The 19813-nt window shown below is 52.3% G+C and overlaps 1 protein-coding gene across 3 annotated transcripts in view; it reads left to right on the forward strand.

Moving 5' to 3' along the window:
* The window catches only part of MYRIP (myosin VIIA and Rab interacting protein), a 204581-nt gene that overhangs the window by 144528 nt on the left and 40240 nt on the right, over positions 1–19813 (forward strand). For all 3 annotated transcript variants that reach the window (XM_037030385.1, XM_037030387.1, XM_037030386.1), the window contains 3 exons: positions 814–936; positions 10718–10871; positions 13677–14314. In XM_037030385.1, coding sequence (XP_036886280.1) covers positions 814–936; positions 10718–10871; positions 13677–14314 — 915 coding nt within the window. The remainder of the gene's footprint in view (positions 1–813; positions 937–10717; positions 10872–13676; positions 14315–19813) is intronic.

The raw sequence follows: 19813 nt of genomic DNA on the forward strand, positions 1-19813 counted from the left end.
CTGAAGTTCTGCTGGGCACCCGTGCCAGGTTCCCACGCTGTGGGGAGGGGATGTGCCTTCCCTGGACCCAGGTCTGTTCCTGGCAATGGCACCCTGGTTCACTGCTCTCCTTGGCTCTCTGCCTCCCTCCTCATCATCCCATCTGCTCTAAGGAGGCATCGAATATGCCCATCTTGGTGGCTTGGTGGTTTTCTCAGCTGCTTCCTGCCCGTAGGAGATTGACAGTCCAGAGACCATTGTATAAATGCACACATTAAATCCACATGGCCAGCCCCAAACCAGCAAGTGGTGCAAGCAAGCTGAAGCCCACCCTGGTGACTCCTGGCATCTTCCCCCTTTGTAGGCCTTCCTGATGCTTCCTATAATTGAGAATTATACCCAGAGACTCTGGTTTGAGATCCAGCTCCGTTATTCATGAGCTGTGCATCCTTAACTGATAACTTAACCACTCTGATCCTGTCTCCTCGTCTGTAAAATGGAGACAGTTACAGTATGTAGCTCTTAGAAGTATTCTGAGGATTAAATGAGGTAAAGCATCTACGGTGCCTGGCCTGGCATCCGGTACATGATAGGCACTTAATAAAGAGAAGAAGTCGTTAACATCGTAAAATGATTATCGTAAACTGTAACGAGCTGTGGAGTGCCCAGGCTGCACTGGTGTACCAGGAGGCAGATCCGAAACAGCCTGGCATTCTGCTGAAACTGAGCTCTTACCACTGAAAAAGAGGTCCCAACGGTGGTCCCCGTTACTCCGTGCAGCGCCCTGAGGCCTCCCCAGTCACCCGCTCCCTTTGTCACCCACCCCGTCTCCAGATCATCAGGAAACAGAAGAGCAAATGCGAGCAGCAGGTGGAGGAAGAGCGGGGGTGGTCCCAGCCCCAGAGCTGCGGGGCGAAGGCTGCCGACGAGGGGGCCGCAGCCTCCAACAGCCTCTGGGTGAGTCACCTGGGTGTCCCTCCTGCTCTGCCCGTGGAGGTGGGGACAGCACACTGAACCACCTGTGGTTGGCTCACGTGCCCCCCAGGCAGCGTAGAGGTCCCCCAGGGGCAGTGGGGAGAGGGAGAAACTGAGGCAGCGTGTGTGAGAGTGGAGGTTGGGAGGTGAGGGAGGAGGAAGAGAAATGCAGACAGACTGTTGAGGAACATGGAGGTGAGTTTTTACACAGAGACCAACTGAAGGAAGATAAACTCGTCAACAGACACTTTTTAATTCATTGCAGGGAGAGTCGTACTAAGTCCTCGAGGGGGAAACAAATAGCTTTCTCAGGGAGATCCCTTGCTTTTCTGAAAAGTGACAGGAGAACTGCCACTGTCATTGGAGCCACCAGCATGCTCACGTGGAGACATAGTCGGGAAGTCATGGTGGGGATCAGCCTTCTTGTCTGTCACCCTGAAATTAAGCCAAGGGCAGACTCACAGGCCACAGCGGCCTTCCTGTGACCCAGGGCTCTGGGCCTACTCCTGTCTGCAGAGAGACACAGAGGCTGACCGCTGAGCTGGGCCCTCTGTGCAGAGACTCAGAGCGAAGGGAAGGCGGGGCTGGCTGATAGCCTGCACAGAGTGAAATGAGGGTGTGCGGAGCAGGCACGTGGTGACGGCTGGCACCCTCACCTGCAAAGACTCTCCCCAGGTCTCACCAGTCGCCAGGAGCATGGGGGTGATGAGCAGTCTCTTTACAGCTTTATCAGAGATTTAACTTCATTGATTTATTGGCAGAAGCTTCCCTTGGCAGTGTGCTGGCAGCTTATTTTATTGCTGCTCTGTGCTCGGCTCCAAGGAAAACAAAATCAACAGAAGGTTCCGTCTCTGCACTCCAGGACTTTATAATCTGGTCAGCAAAGCAGGGGCCGTACAAGACAGTTCACAGTGGGCACGGTTGAACAGTTGAGTCTGGAAATGGAATTGTAATTCAGCGGAGGGAGGGGAGAGAGGACTGGGGCAGGTACAAGTCTGGTGGTCGGGGGAGGCAGGGAAAGCCTTCCGTAGGCAGTGGCCTGAAACTAAGGCCTGACCCCGAGGGATGCGGGCGCAGGGGGAGGAAGAGCATGCCCGCAGAGGGAACAGCAGGCGTGGGGGCCTGAGCAGGAGGGACCTCGCGTGCGGAAGAAGCAGGACAGTGACAGTGTCTGGAGAAAGATGGCTAAAGGGCAAATGGATGTCAGCCACTTAGGTGTCCGTGGGCATCATCCCCTAAGTGATAGCTGTTGTTCTTGTCACTATTGCCTTATTTCCACATTTCAAGGTCAAAGTCACTGACACCAAGTTATCCCTAAGAGTTATGAGATGAACTGCACAATGCTTTGGTGGGCTGGGCAGCAGGCCCAGACAGCAGCAGCTGTCCGTGTGTCACTGACTCACCTGCCCCGATCCCCAGGCTGCCCTGTCCCCCTCTGGGCAGGTCCCCACTTCAGGTGCTTGCAGGTGCTGCCTCCTCTTCCCTGCCCCACTGTCCGAACTCACGCACCGATGTCTGGGCACCTGCCACACCCAGGACTGGCCAGCTTTTCCTGCATCGGAGGCCAGAAGCTCCTTCCCTAACCCCATCCTGCTGTCCCTGGCACGGAGGAGACCTCGCTCCCAGTGTGTCCTGTTCATGTCAGCTGGTGGCAGCTCATCCCAGTAACCACAGTTCTTACACCAACCCCATCGACGAAGAGGTTCAGAGTCCTCACAGGAAACTCAAGTGGTAATAGCAGCCAGGGGAGGGTTGCCAAAGATCTCGAGGGCTCGCACGTGACCTTCCTCGAATGAACTTTAGAGCCATAATCGTTTGCACCGCATTTCATTCGATCCACGTGAGCACATCCTGCATTACCCCCATTTTACAGAGGAGTGAACTGAGGCCTTGATGGTCTGAGCCATTGGCACTGAGTGGAGGGCAGGGACTGGGGCCCAGGGCTCCTGCGCTCGGCTGGCTCCTGTTTCACTGGGAAGCTGTTTCACCTGGATGTTTTACATCCTGTTTCTCATGGATGTGAAAAACCCACTTTCCCACCAAATGGTCACCGGGCCTCTGTGCTGCCTACAGCCAAACCCAGAAATGGTGCCCCCGCCACCTGACAGAGACAGAGCGGCTGTGCACCATTAGAAATGCAGGACAGTGAGCCGCAGCACCTGGAGTCTCAACAGGGGCACAGCAGCGATTAGGGAGGTAGTGTGCCCTGTCCCCTGCAGGACCAGAGAGGCCTTTGTCCACACCCCTCAGCCAGCCTCGGGCCTCAGCCTTCTTAAGATAAGTGGCGATGACTCTTCCCGAGGGGTCGGCTCCCCTGGCCCCTGCGCTCGCTGGACGGCATCCGGCCCACCCGGGATGCAGGTGCTGCGTGGGCTGCCTTCCCGGAGGGAGCCGTTTAGAGGTGGAAATCAGCGCCGCCCAGGACTCCCACGTGGGTTCCAAAACACGTACCTCTCAGGGTTTTCTTTTCTTGTCAGAAAATCCGTCTCGCCCAACGCCTGCCTCCCACTCCACAGACTTCACTTTGGCTTCGATGCCAGTGCGGACGGAGTTGACTCACTTCTTCCTTGGTTCCGGGGCGGGGACAAGGAGCGGCGCCTCTTCTTTCTAGATTGGGGTCTAGAATAGGGCCTCAGGCGAGCCCCCTCTGATTCTAAAGCATCTTTTGAGTCTCTTTGCAAGCCCTGTCCACTTCCCTGGGCTGAGTCCACCTATGGGGGGGGGCGGGAGTCAGGAGAGAGCACCTTGGGGTTGTAGCTTGAAGAAAGCCCTTAGAGGACACTGGTGCACCCCCTGGGGTAAGCACCGCTTCCAGCATGACACTTTAATCCCCAGATCCTGCAGCCTGGCAGGGGGTGTGGCCACCTACCAAAGGGGGAGGATCATTGGTCAGTTCCTATTACTAGGACCTTCAGTCCTTAACGTGGGTGTTTCATCAAGGAGATCCCTGCCTGTCCCCTCGCCCTGTGAGTCCTCCCTGTGTTGTGATTTGCAACACGGATACAAGCATGTTTTCATCAACATTATTAGTCTGGAGATGCGAATGCTTTCTCTGACTTTCTGTATCCACACTTGTCCTCATGGGAGCTGCCCCAAACAGAGCAGCCTGAATCTGGGAATAAAGAGGACCCAGCATTCCACCCCTAACTGGTGTAGTTCAGTGGTTTGAGTGAGGGCCTGCTAACCAAAGGGTCGCTGGTTCAATTCCCAGTCAGGGAACAGGCCTGGGTTGCAGGCCAGGTCCCCAGTAGAGGGGTGAATGAGAGATTGAGGCAATTACACATTGATGTCTCTCTCTCTTTCTCCTTCCCTTCCCCTCTCTCTAAAAGTAAATTAAAATCTTTTAAAAAGAGAGAAATAGAGAAAGAACCCACATTCTCCACATTTCCCTCTAGCCAGCCCAGGGCACGAGAGGTGTAGCACATCCAGTTTACAAGGGCCGCTCAGATGCTCCGTGCAGTGTGTGGGCACACTGCTCACCCACGTGAGCCAAGCCGATGCCCCAGGGCCCCGTGCTTTCCCCCAGCTGCTGGCCCCCTGTGATGAAGAGTCTGGCCGGGACCACATCTAAGAAGTGGGGCCTGAGAGGGACTGACCCTGGTCCGGGCCACCACCGTATCACACAAGTCCGGGAGCCCCGTTCACCTGGAACGCACTGTGAGTGGCTCCTCCAAGGTTGTCAGGGCTGTGCAAGTGGAAGGGGACAGGAACAAGTGCTGGTTAAGGAGCAGGCGCTCCGTTTGCCCCTCACAAGATGGGGATGCAGGTATCGTTAGGCCCATTTTACAGATGAGGAAACTGAGGCCAATAGCATAACTTAAGCTAAAATCACCCGTGTTCTGATTGGCGGGCCTGGACATTGAATGCCTTTTTCCTGCTCCAGAACCCTTGCCCTGGCTTGTCCCTCTGGAAAATGAGATCTGTGGACTCAGGGTTCCTAAGGTTCCTTTCTGCTCAGAGATTCTAGGCTGCACCGTCCAACGCGATGGCTGCAAGACCCGAGTGGCGATTTACATTAAATAAAATTAAAAATCCCATTCTGTGGTCACACTGGCCCCGTTTCAGGTGCTTCATAGCACCCGTGGCTGGTGGCCACTACATTGGATGGAGCAGATGTGGAATATTTGTTTCCACCCTCCCAGAACAGTTCCTCGTGCAGCCCTGGCCTGGGGTTTAGATCAAGAAGGGGTGAACACAGGGCGTGAAACATAAGTGTGTCCAGACACCGGCCGGAGCCTGGGGGCGAAGCAGCAGGCCCAGTCTTGGTTCTTGGGGCCTTCACAGAAGGCGGCTGTCCTGCCTTTGTGTGAACTGTCCTCACCCTGGGTGCACTCGGCTCACCTGCCCGAGTCCCCTCGGGCAGGCCAGCAGGCTGCAGGCTCCCGCATGGCCCGTTTGTGGCACCTGCAGGGGGCTCCCCGACCTACAGACGGTGGCTGGCCCTAAATGGCGGCCCCCTGGTGGTGTGTCCTCCTTTCCCCTCAGTGCTCCAACAACCCAGACCTCCTGGCTGGGGCGGGGGTGGGAGGTGGGGGAGGTGGGGGGCATGGAGGCAACTGTTCCCAATCCCAGAATGCTTGGGCTTAACGGCAAAACCCAAACTTAATTCGCCCCCATTCAGCCCAGATTTCTCATCTGTTTCCTTGAAAGAGAGTTCACTGTGATTGTTCCCTTTTTAATTTCCTCCGTTATTGTGTGTTTCTCTGCTAGGAGCGGGGTTGGCACAGCTCGCCTTTCAAGGCCTTATGATGCAATATCCCAAAAGGTGCAGGGGTTGTAATTCATTCAGCGTGTGTCCCTTGGGGTGCGTGTCCATAATAATACGGTGATTCTGTTGGTGCCGTAACGGTGGCAGCAGAGGCCAGGCACACAGGATGTGCGGGTGACTGGGCCAGCCCCGACGGATTCTTCCTCGGTCTCTGCTCCGTCCTTTCCTCTTTCCCTCCGCCTTTTCCCTGGCGTCTCTGTTATCTTCTCCCTCACAGGTGTTCTCTCCTCTGACTGACAGGGGTACAGACCCAAATCGGTTTTCAGTGTCGGGACCGTTACTGGATTGAATTTAACAGCCGTGACTGACCCTATGAAGACGAAGCAAGGCTCTGTCTCAGCTGTTGGTTCATCTGACCACTGTCCTTGGTCCCTTTGTCCCCCGGCCCTCGCGGCAGAAAGCATTCTCTCTCTGTTTCTCCTTGGGCACTCCCTGACGGCAAAGACTCTTGTGAAGCCTCAGGGCGTCTGCCCTGTTGGCCGTGATGACGATTACAGCAGTCACGGTGACACCACGCTGTTCCCGGAGACGTAGGTAGAACATACGGCCGCTGACCACACGGGGTGCGGCCGCTACAAGGGGACGGTATAGTTGACCCATGAACAACATGGTTAGAACTGCACAGGTCCACTTCTATGTGGATTTTTTTTCAGTAAATACTATAAATGTATTTTTCTCTTCTTTATGACTTTCTTAATATTTTCTCCAGCTTTAGTATAAGAAAACAGTATATAATACAGATAGAATACCAAATGTGTGTTAAATCAACTGTTCATGTTATCAATAAGGCTTCCAGTCAATCGCAGGCTGTTCGTAGTGAAGTTTTGGGGCAGTCAAAGTTATACATGGCATTTTGACTGCACAGGGTTGGTTCAGTGTCCCTAGTCCCTATGTCGTTCAAGGGTCAATCATATGACAAATGTAGCAGGTGATCTCACTGTTTCACCCAGAGCCTCAGGGGTGGCAGGTTCAGTGGTGGGTCTGCTGGGTTGGGGCGCAGTAGCCAGGAGAGCTCTGCTCCCAGGCTTTCGGCAAAGGCTCAGGCCCCCGCCTAAGAGGGCGGGGAAGTGCATGCGCTTACAGCCAGATAGACCGGAGCCCAGTCCCTGCCTCTGCCCCCAATGGCCACCCACCCACATGCCTTGGGAAGTTGTTCAGCCCTGCTTTGGTTTACTCTTGCCCACCCAGTCCGCCTGGGAGCATGCATACGGTGTACGGCCCGGTGACAGACCTTCATAAACGCTCGTATTGGAACCAGTGTTATTGGAACTGAGTGCTTTTACGTGCCAGGCGTGACACTGATCGCTTTACGTGAGGGAACTGAAGCTCGGAGGGGTTGACGTTTCCCCCAGGATCCCGTGGAGCAACAGCGGGGAGCTGGCATGGACCCACAACCGAACACCCGCCCATTAGTTAGTACCTGAAGCGTCAGAGGCAGGGCCGGTGTGGGGGCTCGCGTTCTCGGGCCCCTCACTGCACTGCTCTGCTGGCAGCATCGCAGGACCCCTGGGCCCCACCCGCGGCCCCCAGCCCTTCTTGCATAGATGTGCGGACACTGTAACTCAGGCCAACCCTTCCTGCCACCACCAGCTCTGCTTCTTCCATGAACTTTAGGAGGGTGGAGGTTAGAGGAAGGGAAGAAAAGCAGGGTCTGTGGGCGGGAAAGAAAGGGTGGGTACCAAAAGCCCAGCCACGGTTGTGAAGAATAAATGACTCAAGTAATCCTGTCACTTCCTGGGAGCCAACAGGTGGAACTAACTGGTGAGTAAGAGCGTTGTCGTGGCGCCATCTACTGTTCCATATGTTCATTGCACCAAATTGGTGGTGGAGCCAGGTCTGGATCCCTGAACCGGGGCTTTGCCACCCTGGCTGGAGACAGTGGGCCATTGGTGTCCTGAGACCCTCCATGGGTGCAATGACACCCATGACAGTTTGTTCTCCATGACAGTTTGGGGTTTTTTGTGGTTATCAGGGTATAGTTTTTTCCTAATGTGAGGCGATGGTTTGCCTGAAATAGATTATAACAGTCCGATATCCCCAACTCTCTCATGAAGAACGCTTACCCATCTTTCCTGTTGGGACCCGAGAGGGATTTTTCATTTTGGGGTCTTGGCTTTTGCACCTTGGAGGGCATTTTTGTTCCGTGAAAATGGACCCCCGCCACCTTCGACACCTACCTGCATAAAATATCATTTGAGCCACCACAAAATGAAACATTAAATAGTCTCCCCTCCCCTTTTAAGACGTGTGCTCCGGGACTAACAGTGAGGAGCTTGGAGACGTAAAAAGGAGGGCCAGGGAATAGAAAGCAGTTTCTCTGAGGCGGCAGTAATATTGCACCTGGCAATAGGCTGTCAGCAACTCAAGGCCACACCCGAGTCCCACAGATTCAGTCACACACCTGGGACTGGGGACCACACCCACAAAGGACTGTCCCAGCCTCCGAGGAGCCCACAGTCTGTGGAGGAGCCAACAAGTTGGTACATGACCGTGACAGCGAACGGAAGCTGTGTGATCGCATGGACGGGGAGTCTCCTGGCCCCAGTGCATGTGAGCAGGGTGTCCAGGGTACGTCACCCTGAATACAGGGGGGCTTGCCATGGAAGGACTTGGGCCCTTCGTTTTTATAGTGTTACTTGCCAATGGACCATCAGCTTTGATCTCTGTCCTCTCCAGTAGCCACTTACTATCTGTCAAGGGTTCATCAAAATCCGAGCCGGCTCCCCGAGCACACAACCCCGTGAAGACCTAGGGACAGGAAGAGCACTTGCAGTGCCCTCAGAGGAAGCTGTCACACCAGCAGCCAGCCAGCGGTGTGTGGGTGGGCTGGGCTCTCCTCCAAGTGAGACCTTCCCTCTGTGATGTGAGTGGGGAGGATGGTGGACTTCCTTCTTTCTCTTGGTCCCTAATTATATTTAGGAAATTAGTAAAAAAAAAAAAATCAGGCCCTTCTGAAAGCCCACCCTGCAGTGAGCCCACCCTGAATCACTTTCACTCCATTGCACTCATTTATGTCCAGTTCTGGGCTAGCCAGTATGCCAGGGGCTGCGGAACATCGCCGTCAACAGGCCCTTAACTGCCCTCAGTCGGTCACAGTCTCATGGGGACTTCAGGCAGGAGGTAGATGTCCGCAGCAGGCTGCGGCGTAGCCCAGGTGAGCACAGAGGAAGCCCAGGCCCCCAGCCCAGCTTCCCACAGACCATGGCCTGTTTGAACTGAGTACATACAGCACTTTATCAGACTGATGAGCTGGGGGAGCTCATCTGGCCCCTGGGTTGGGCTGACCTGCAACCTTGACTTGAAAGGCAAGTCTGGGGGCCCCTCTGCCCTCTCCTGTCTTCAGAGGGATGCGAGGGATGTTGTGACCCTGAACATGGCTTAGAGGTTCCATGTTTGTTCTGCTGACCCATTTTTCTCCTAGCTCAGCCCCAGGGCCTGGTGGGAGAGAACAGAACAGGTTTCCCGGGACCCCTTCTGAACCGGGACGGGCCTGCACCACCCTCTCCAACGAGCTGCACCAGATGCCCCACGTCTGAGAGCTCCTGGGCCCTGGCGCGGTGCTGGGGATGGATGCTGGGCCTCGATCCTCCACGCGCACTGTGTCTTTTCTCAGACTGGTTCTCTGTCTTGGGGCCAGGCTGCCAAGGCTGCCCCTTGTCGCCTCCTCGAACTCAAGCCAGGGGGCTCGGTGCTGCCACCCAGACGTCCCGGTGCTGGTGTTGGCATTCCTCTTGTTTGTTCTAAACACCTTTTTAAAGCTCCCATTTATTATGCATTTACTGTGCGCGGGGCAGGGTTCAGTTTCCACGTGTCTCAAGAAATGAAGTCACTTTGTGTGGGTTCTAGATTTAGCAGGCGATCTCTTTGTAAGTTACATAAATGTCTCATACTATGTTGTCCACCCGAAACTAGTACAATTGCTTGTCCTTGTAATTGAAAAAGAAAAAGTGGGTTTTTTTAAAGTAATTAAGTCATTTGGCCAAGGCGTTAGAGCAGAAGTGATGTTGGAGCCCCGGCCCAGCTGACTCCTGGGTCCAGCTCCAGCCACCCAGGGCCCCGCCCACAGCTCCCCGCAGGCACAGGTGCCCTCCTTCGGCCTCCCAGCACCTCCTCTCATCTCCTCGGCACTTTTTTCTCTGGGAGAGGAGGCGTAGGGTGGTGCACTGAGACCTGCCAGCAGGTGGAGACAAACCACTCAGGGGACCTAAGTCAGTGGTCAGGCCTTGGTTTCAGGTTGTATCCAGTGGCTTTGCCCTTTCCCTCCTTAGTTATCCATAGAAAAAAAGACAAGTAACTCACCCACACGAGATAATCCCTTCATTACATGACAAAAAAAAATTGGTCTCTGTTGGGTAAAATTTTTTGGGTATAGCAATTGAGCTTCAAATTCTCTGTAGATAATATTTGTGACATATGTGTATGGCCCAATTTCAACATGTTTCCTGTTTGTCAGTTGTTGAATATCCCATTTCTCCCACATTCCCTTGGGGTAGAGTTTACTGTCCTTTCTTTAATTCGGGTGCTAAAACAGACTAGGACTAGCTTGCAACAGTCCTGGTCTTGTGGAGTGGCCATACTTGGCTCATTTATCTATTGCAGCATTTACGTTGTGCTTGCTGTTTACACTGCTGGAACTCAGGTTTGGAGTCTTGGAGGAAAAGATGCTTTCGCTTGTACCACACAGAGCCTGCCCTAAGGAATACTGGGGGCGGGGGGGTGGCTGGACAAGAAGCCCAGGGAGCACCAGCTGTGACTGGCCCCACACGTCTCCAGGGCCCTCAAGGAGGCCTGGCCTGCTTGCAGCGGACTGGACAGGAACCATTCTACCATTCTGTGGCCTCATAATACCGATTCGCAGCCTCTGAGCCTGAACACGAGAAGAGCCCACATGTCACTCCTGTTCCTCGCTGCTCAGGGTCTGTGGCAAAGCTGAAGGCAGTCTGCCCGGTGACCGCACCCCATGAGTTCCCCTCTTCCCCTCTTTCCTTCCCACAGCGGCCCCAGGCTGCGTTCTCAGTCACCAGAGGAGATGCCCTGAAGACCTCTTCGCTGGAGCCTGTGCCCAGACAGCCGGGGAACCCGAGCCACCAGCCGAGGGAGGAGTCGGCGTTGCCCAGCTGGGAGAGCGCGGACAGGCTGGACCAGACAAGTAACTGTTCTAAGCAGCATCTCGTTGGTCTGTGGGTTTCAAAAGGGCAGTTGGAAGGCTTCTGGTTGTCATGTGGCTGCTCAGCCCTTGTCCCGTCAGTCTGGGTGGTGTGTGCCCTATTGGGGCAGCCAGGCCGAGGACTCACGAGGCCTCCCGCACAGCACACAGTCCAGTGTGGCTGTGTTTTCTGCCTGGACAGTGTTCCTGTGAGACCCTTAGGGCAGCAGGGGCTCCCGGGCAGGCGCGTGAATCACTCGGCCCACTTCCGCTGCCTGTAGCATGGGTGGAGAGTAGGACTAGCCACTAGTCTGTGGACCAGCAGGGTGTGTCTCGCTTCTACAGGCTGGGACGCTAGTCCACCCTAGCAGGGCATGTCAGTGTTCCAAGGGATTGGGGTCCCAGCCCCTGGTTATTAGTGTCCTTTCTGAAACCTGGCATATCTATTTGCTAGGGGAACACTTGCAGCTATGCCAAATGAATCAAACATTTAGGTTTAATGCAATAGTTTCACTCCTCATCAGACAACAGGGCAGCTTTCTGCTGTCCTTTTGGGGCCTCTGAGTCCTCTGCTGGGTCATCCACATCCGTCCTGCAGGTGGAGGAAGAGAGATGGAGAAGTCAGTGCACCTGCTGCCCAGTGGCCTGAGCAGGGAAATGACACACACACACACACCACTTACACTCCCAGTCCCTGAGCCTGGGCTAGTCCCGAGGCCCCAGCTCAATGCAGGGGATCCTGGGAAATGTAGTCCTGGCTGGGAACATGCACCCCAGCAGCATGGCTCTGCCGTGAACTGCAGGAGTAAAGATACTAACCCCACCCCACACAGGTCAGTTTCTTCCTCACCTAGAAGCACACACTTAGGTCGTGGAAGCCAGGTACGTCTGTCCCCGCCCCGTGTTATCAGTCAAGTCTCGACCCGTTTCCTCAGCAACCACAGCCATAAATGAGCAGCAAAATACCCATTTTAGAAATATGCCTTTAGAGGTCGTGCTGCCACTTCTACTCTCTAAGGGAGAAGATTTAACTAACAGCTATGTAAGCAAATTCCACTGTTGTCACAGTACAAAAAGTAAAAGCACTAGCGGTTTTAAATAGTCATTCTAAAGATTTTCCGAAAGAGAGCATTTCCATGTGACCCTCCTAGTACCTGTCAGTAGAGACTGCAAAGAATTCTGTGAGCACATGAAATTTTCCTTGTGAATGTACATGGTTTAGGCTTTTATTTTTTAAGTGCAGTTTTCCCTTCCAGATATGCCTTCCTTTCTTTCTTTTTTTTGTTAAAGATTTTACTTATTTACTTTTTAAAAAAGATTTTATTTATTTTTAGAAGAGGGGAAGGGAGGGAGAAAGAGAGGGAAAGAAATATCAATGTGTCATTGCCTCTCATGTGGCCACCACCAGGGACATGGACCTGGCTCACAACCCAGGCTTGTCCCCTGACTGGGAATTGAACCAGTGACTCTTTGGTTCGCAGCCCTTGCTCAATCTACTGAGTTACACCAGCCAGGGCTATTTCTTTACTTTTAGACAGAGGGGAAGGGAGGGAGAAAGGGAGAGAAACATGAATGTGTGGCTGACTCTGGCACGCCCCCTTTTGGGGACCTGACCTGCAACCCAGGCATGTGCCCTGACTGGGAATCAAACCAGCGACCCTTTGGTTCACAGGTTAGCGCTCCGCTAAGCCACACCAGCCAGAGCTAGATATGCTTTTCTTTACCCCCCTCTGCCCAGCATATCCATATCCATTCATTCATTCATTCATTCCTGTTTCTTTTCTTTGTTTCTCACCATGGATTGAAAATTCTCCCAAAGGAGGGACTCTCAGATTCTACAGGACAGAAACAGCACTTGGAAATTCAAACTCACAAACTGATAAACTTAAAGGATATTATAAAGCCTTCTAAAAGACACTCCGTCTCAAAAATAGTTCCCCACTGAGCTATGAACACGCCAAATACATTTGCAGAGGGCTTTGGTTTTCAAAACATGATTGTTTGAGTAATTTTCTGTAAAATAAGGCACCCGCACCTAATTTACCAGTTGTATTAAACATAAAATTTAGTTCAACATCATCACACACACACACACACAAAAGATTCCCTACTCTGCCCAAACCTCCCTGCCTCTCAGGAGGAAGACTGGAAATGAAAATAAATGAATGAACAAAGCCCTGCTGGAGACCACTGCTGGTCCCCCTGAGTGACGCTGGGCCGAGACCTGCTGGCGTGTCCAGGCCGACTGCAGTGGCCCTGACGGCTGTCCGATGGGTCTGGCAGGAGGCAGATTCCCCCCGGGGGCACGGCTCAGTCTCAGCAAAGCACAAATGTAGAACAGGAGGCCCAGAGATGGAGGTCACCTTAGCAGAGGAACGTCCCCTGGGCTATTTTCAGCAGCTCTGTTTATGCCTTGGGGGAGGGTTGGTGCCTGGGCACCACTGGGGTCAGGGACTGGGACACAGTGGACTGAGCAAACCACGGCCACTCCGATGTCAGTCTCAGCAGCGCTTACAGCAGTAAATGGACTCCCCCCAACACACCATCACTTTAGAGACCTGGACGAAGCATCTCCTGGGGGCACAGCTGGGACATGAAATTCAGGGGACAGTCCCTGTGAGGCCTCAAGGGACTTCCTGAGGACCTTTAAGCCTGCTCCCAACTAGGCGTGCCCCTATGAACTTGCTAGAGTTGGCTGCTCCCTAAGTCCCCCGGGAGCCAGTCACAGGGAAAGAGACAGACAGCCATGCCCCCTCACTCTAAGGTGGTAACAGCCCTCTCTGGTCTCTCCCTCCCTCCCACCTGCAGATCTGGCCCCCATTTTGCAGAGTCCCGACGGGAACTGGCTGGCCTTGAAGGATGGCGCTCTGCCCCCGACCCGCCTGCTGGCCAAGGCTAAGAGTGGCACAATTCAGGCCCTGGAGGCTGCTTCCAGCGTGACGTCCGCCTACGATGAGATGGGTTCTGACAGCGAGGAGGGCTTCGACTGGGGTGCGGCCCTGAGCACGCTGTGCCCACGGCCCCCTGGTCTGCCCAGGACCCCCCAGCCACCGCCCACGCGGGCCCAGGGCTTGGACCGTGGCCCTTCTGCCACCTCCGCTTCCTCCAGGCTGTCCCCCAACCCCGAGGCCATGTGCTCTGACTCTGAGACCTCCTCCACGGGCTCTTCCCGGGAAGCTGGGCGTCGGGCCAGGCTGTCCTGGCTGCAGAGGAAGGCCCCCAGGAACCCTGCAGCTGAAAAGATGCACCTCCAGGGAGAGCTGGACGTGAACTTCAATCCCCAGGCAGCCAGCAGGGAGACCTCAGACAGCAGCGAGCCCGAGGAGGCCCCCCACGCCGCAGACCGGCGGGCCAGGAGGTGGAGAAGGGCCCGAGTGGGCTCCGAAGAGCCAAGCAAGGAGCTACCTTCCCCCAATGCCTGTTCCCAGGAGCTGAACCCACACCAGGTAATAAAATGGGTGCATGCAAGAGTGCACACACTCTTTCTGAAAGGATGTTCCCTCCTCCAAGCACAGCATGCGGAGAGAGTCCCAAGTTACAAATTCACAGACCCAGATTCTCCTCCTGGTTTTGGCTGCTAAGAAGCTGATTGACCTAGGTAGGTCATTTCAACAACCTGGGGTTCCACGCCTTCTCTCAGGGATGAGAGCTTAGAGTTCAAAGTAGGTTTGCAAAGCCTGGCCCCAGACCAGCAGCGTCAGCACCACCAGGGAATTGGTTGGAAATGCAGATTCTCAGGCCCCGTGCCAGGCCTGCTGAATCAAAAACAGAGGCCAGGGCCCAGCTGTCTGTGCTGTAAGGAGCTCTTACTGGTAATATGACTGTGCATCGAAGTGTGAGGGCCACCGGCCTAGGGGTGAGGGGCCTGGAGTCAGCCTTCCAGGGCTCAAATCCAGCTGTGCAACCCGGGGAAGGCATCCCTCTCGTCTCAGTTTCCTTGCCTGTAAAACGGAGGTATTCGAAGGGTTGAGAGGAGTGAACACCATAATATTTACAAAGAACTGTGCTCTGTCCTGGACACAGCACCAGAGCTGAGGGAACATTATTTCAGTGTGGTCATTCGGGGCGCGATTTCCTGGCATTTTGTGAATCTTTAGTCCGTGTCACACCCCTCTCAGAATTCTCGGTGGCTCTGCCCGTGTGGTTTATTCTTTCGTGTGGTGTGAGAAGGTGGTCTAGTTTCATTTTTCTGCATGTATCTGTCCCATTTTCCCAACACCATTTATTGAATAGACCGTCTTTATCCCACTGTATGCTCTTGCCTCCTTTCTCAATTATTAATTGGCCATAAAGGCATGGGTTTATTTCTGGACTCTCTATTCTGTTCCACTGATCTATGTGTCTGTTTTTAAGCCAGTACCATGCTGTTTTGATTACTATAGCTTTGTAGCATAGTCTGATATCAGACAGCATGATTCCTCCAACTTTGTTCTCCTTTCTTAGGATTGCTGTGACTATTTGGAGTCTTTTGTGGTTCCATATAAAGTTTTGGCATACTTGTTCTGATCCTGTGAAATAAGCTGTTGGTATCTGGATAGAAATTGCACTGAATCTATAGATTGCTTTGGGTGGTATGGACACTTTAATCATGTTAATTCTTCCTGTTTGTGAATATGGAATATGCTTCCACTTATTTGTGTCTTCTTCAATTTTTTTCTTCAGTGTTTTATAATTTTCCAAATATAGATCCTTTACATCTTTGGTTGAATTTACTCCTAGGTATTTTATTGCTTGGACACAATTGTAAGCAGGATTGTTTTCTCAGTTCTGTTTCCTTTTTCTGATCATATTGGTGTATAAAAATCAACTGATTTCTGGGTATTCCTTTTGTATCCTGTTGCTTTACTAAATTTACTGATCAGTTCTAGCAGTTTCTTGGCGGGATCTCTAGGGTTCTCTGGTAACCGGATTAATTTGATTTTCTCTAAATACATGCTGCTCATCCCCAGCTCTGTGCCTGTGGTCTCGCCCTGCCCTGTCCTCCCCCCTTCCCGGAGGAGGGCTGTGATCACCAGGGACCAAACACCCAGCCGTGTGGAGCCCACGCGGGCCTTCCCACAGCAGCATTTGCTAAACTCGGAACTGACGTTCATGGCTGGGAACGTTGAAGTGACCTTGCATGAGCATCGGGTTGCAGCATCTGAAACTGAGAGTGCTATGGAAGGCGTAGTCATGTCCCCTCCGCCCTCCGTGGGGACATCACCATCACTCTCTTGCATTACTATCAACTTTGACTTTTTACGTGCCTGGAGCAGCCACACGCACGTCCTGAGCGTCACTGCCCCTGATTCGGTAGTGCCCAGCCATCATGCCCTGCGCTCTTAGTTTGGGTTCCACCTCCAGTGGGTCCTGAGTCAGGGACTGGGATGTAGGTTTATGTGGGAGGAGATCCCAGGAAGCCCATGAGTGAGACAGGGAAGGGAGAGAGGCCAGTTAAGGCACATTATAGGCCTGGGGGCTCTGTCCTTCCAGGGACCCTGTGAGAAGCCTCATGGATCAAAGCTCAGAGCTGTGGCACTGGAAGACAGGGAGTAGTTACCATAGTCTCCCACCTCCCATTGGTGGGGACAGATCCCACCCAGGGTACCAGGTTTGCCTGGATGGTGCCTGACACAGGGAAGAAGAGGCAGACTGGGACTAAAGTAGGGAACTGTAAGTGGGCCAGAAACTGCCCCTTACGGCTGCAGGAAACTGGTGCAGATCTAGGGGACACAGGCTGGGGACATTGCCAGCATCTGCCACAATGCCAGTCTGTGAATGTGTCAGCCAGGTCCCGGATCCCAGGGGCCCCCATGAAGATAGCTGTGGACACAGAGGCCCTTAGGTCACAAAGTTCGGCATCAGTCCCGCCTGACCTGCTAATACTGTGCCTTCTAGAAAAAGCCCTACATTTGGTCCCAGCTCTCCCCTTGTCCTCTGTAAAGCAAGCTCATTACAAACCTGCCCCTCTGGGATTGTTGTGATGTAGAGTGGAAATATCACGTTCTGTGCAGCTGTGAGTCATTATTACCCAGCTCCAGTGCAGGCTGCTTTCCAGAGACTGAGTAACTTCCCTCTGGGATATTGTGGGTTGCCTGCACACTTGCAGGTATAAAATGCCATACATGCACCATAACTAGGTGTCTGAAGCTTCCTATGTATGCTGAAGCGGCCGGAAAGTTGCCTTCTGGCATTAATCTTTCAAAGCATCTACAGGGGGAGGCAAGGGCCCAGACAAATGTGTGGGGACTGGTGTTACGTTATGTCCACCTTCCTCGCAGTGTCCTCTTCTTCCCACTAGGTGGCGACCGCGTTGCATTTCCAGGGACTTCGAAACCCTGGCCTCCTGCCTGGTCTTCCCTTCTGTTCAGTTTACTATATATTGTAAATTTTCATAAATTTCATACATTTCAAAACACAGATATAGTCCCCCTTGACCACAACCCTAAGTCTCTGTCATCTCCCCCCTCAAGTGGCAGCAGTTGTATCTGTGCATTTACACACGCACAGTACATTTAGAAATACAGTTCTGTAAATGTATCTGTGTTTTGGCAAAACCAGCATCGTTCTCTCCATATTCTTCCGCCCCTTTCTCTTAACAAAAAGCAATAGGGATGTCAGCGCACACAAAGGTTCACACAGCACCTGCCAAAGATTGCATCGCGTGGTCCCAGGGAGGAGAGGGTGGGAGTGGGAGCCATCCCAGGGCGCACGCGGGCAATGAGGGTACAGCCCTTCCTCGCCTGGGGAGAATTTCTACGCAAACAAATCTAACAAAAACCTGTCCTTTAGTATCGCTCTGCACCACGCACGGAAAATTCCAAGCAAGGCTAGCAATGAAAAACGGCTCCCCACTGGGGCAGGCTGCTCCCCGTGCCCAGCCAGCTCCCTGGGTTCCCCACCGTCGCTCTGGGGGGTGGGGAGGAGTCAGTAGTGCCGGGAATGGTGGTGTTGAAGGCTTTTCCACGTCGATGTTACAAACGGTACTGCAGAGAATATCCTTGTGCAGGTCTCTTTGGAAAGGCACAGGAAGTGGAATTGCTGACCGGAAGGGTGTAAAGGCCTTTCAGTTTAGCGAGTACTTGCCAAGTCAAGCTCCCCAAACCTTCTGGCAACTTGCACGGCCTTAGCGTTGTTGGAGTGTCCACAGGACTGTGTCGTTAGTCTGTTTCATTGTTTCAAACTTATGTGAGGAAAAGAGTACATTTCTCTTCAGTTACCACCTTCATACTTACTGCTGAAGTTGAGCCTTTTTCCTCTATGTAAAGCCATTTGCGTGTTTTCTTCTGTGAAAGACACGTGTCCCTCCTTCTATTATTGTGTCGCACCATTTGCCTTTTTCTTGACTTTCATGAATCAGTTTTAGTTTGTAATTATAGTATTGATTTCAGAGTTTTTCTCTTTTTTTTCCTATTTTCTCCCCTTCATTCCCCTCCACCCTGTACCCCAATCCCACCATCATTCCCTGACCTTAGTTCATGTCCGTGGGTCATGCATATAAAGATTGTAGTTTTTTGATGGTTGCACATTGACAGTATTCTCCCCTGGTTTATCACTTCTGCCTTAAATTTATTTAAGTCTATCTGACATGAAAAAAATTTTGATACTAGTCATTTTTATAATCTTTTTTCTTAATAATAATGTATCAATTATTTCTTTTATCTTTTTTATTTAGTACCTCATTTAAGAAAGCTTCAAATCCCCCACCCCCAGGTTGTAGGAATATTTTCCTAATACTTCATAGTTTTGTATTTTACATTTAGCCCTTTAGTCCATTTATCCTTTACTTTTCTGGATGATATGAGGTATAAGATCTAACCTTATTTTTTGGATTAAGTATTTCTCACCAAAGCATTATTAAATAATTCCTCCTCTACCTGCTGGCTTCAGATACCCTCTTAATATCTATTAATCTTCTTTTTCTTCCACGAGCCTGGTGTTTTACTCTCTGTTGTTCCATTCGTCCAGAAGTCCCATTCACACACAAATACTGTATTTTACCTACATGAATTTTGTAATATATTTTGATATCTGATCGATGGTCTTCCCTTTACTGTTGTTTTTGTTAATGACATTTTCTAAAATGTCATTAACATTTGACTTTTATCAATTCTTTTACCCTTATAAATGATTTTTAAAAACCCACTTTCTAATACCAAAACATTTTTTTACTGTTTTGATTGGATTGCTTCGAAAGTATTTACTGTTTGGGAATAATTGACATCTTCATACATCCGAGTCTCCTCCAAGGTCCTGCCTCCTGGAGCTCGAATTCATTTGCCTTCATATCCGCCCGTCTTCACCTCCCTAATTCCCCCACTTCATCTCTCCTGTCTCCATCCGTCTGTGGTTTTCCTCCTGTCTGTCTTGTCAGTCCAGTGAGTCACCCAGACGAGGCAGCAGCCTGTGTCTGCTGGCTGTTCCCCGCCTCACCTCACCTCACCAGCCATGAGGGACAGATGCAGCCAGCTAGACACGGGAGTTCTTTCCTGCATCCTTGACCTTCCTCCCCGACCTCAACCCCCACCCCCCCATGCACGAGTGTCTGTGCGAGCTGCCATCACAGAGAGCTGAACACATCTTTCTGTCCTCTTGGATGAACTCCAGTGCCCTGGCGCCCGTAGGCAGCAGGAAATGTGTTGGTCAGAATCTCTTTTCCCCCATCTCTCTGCAGCAAATAATTTCAGCGTTGGGCTGAAGCCTGAAGGCCGCCTGACTGTCCCTTTGGACGGGGGTGGGCAGAGGGAGGTTTACAGTTGTTACTCCGTGAAACACAGACTGTAGTCCTGTATAATTATTGATCGGTGATTGTATTATTTTCTATCCGAACCACTGTAAACCTGCTTTGCCTCACCCTGTATATAACATTTGCTTCTCCTTTTCAAAACTATTTGATTTGTTGTTTCTTTAAAAAGCAAGCGTCCTTGCCAGGACGGTAGGTGTGTGTTTATTTCATGCAGTGGCAC

Source organism: Sturnira hondurensis, unplaced genomic scaffold (assembly GCF_014824575.4).
Source record: "Sturnira hondurensis isolate 20B ecotype Veracruz unplaced genomic scaffold, ASM1482457v3 Scaffold0020787, whole genome shotgun sequence".
Lineage (NCBI taxonomy): Eukaryota > Metazoa > Chordata > Mammalia > Chiroptera > Phyllostomidae > Sturnira > Sturnira hondurensis.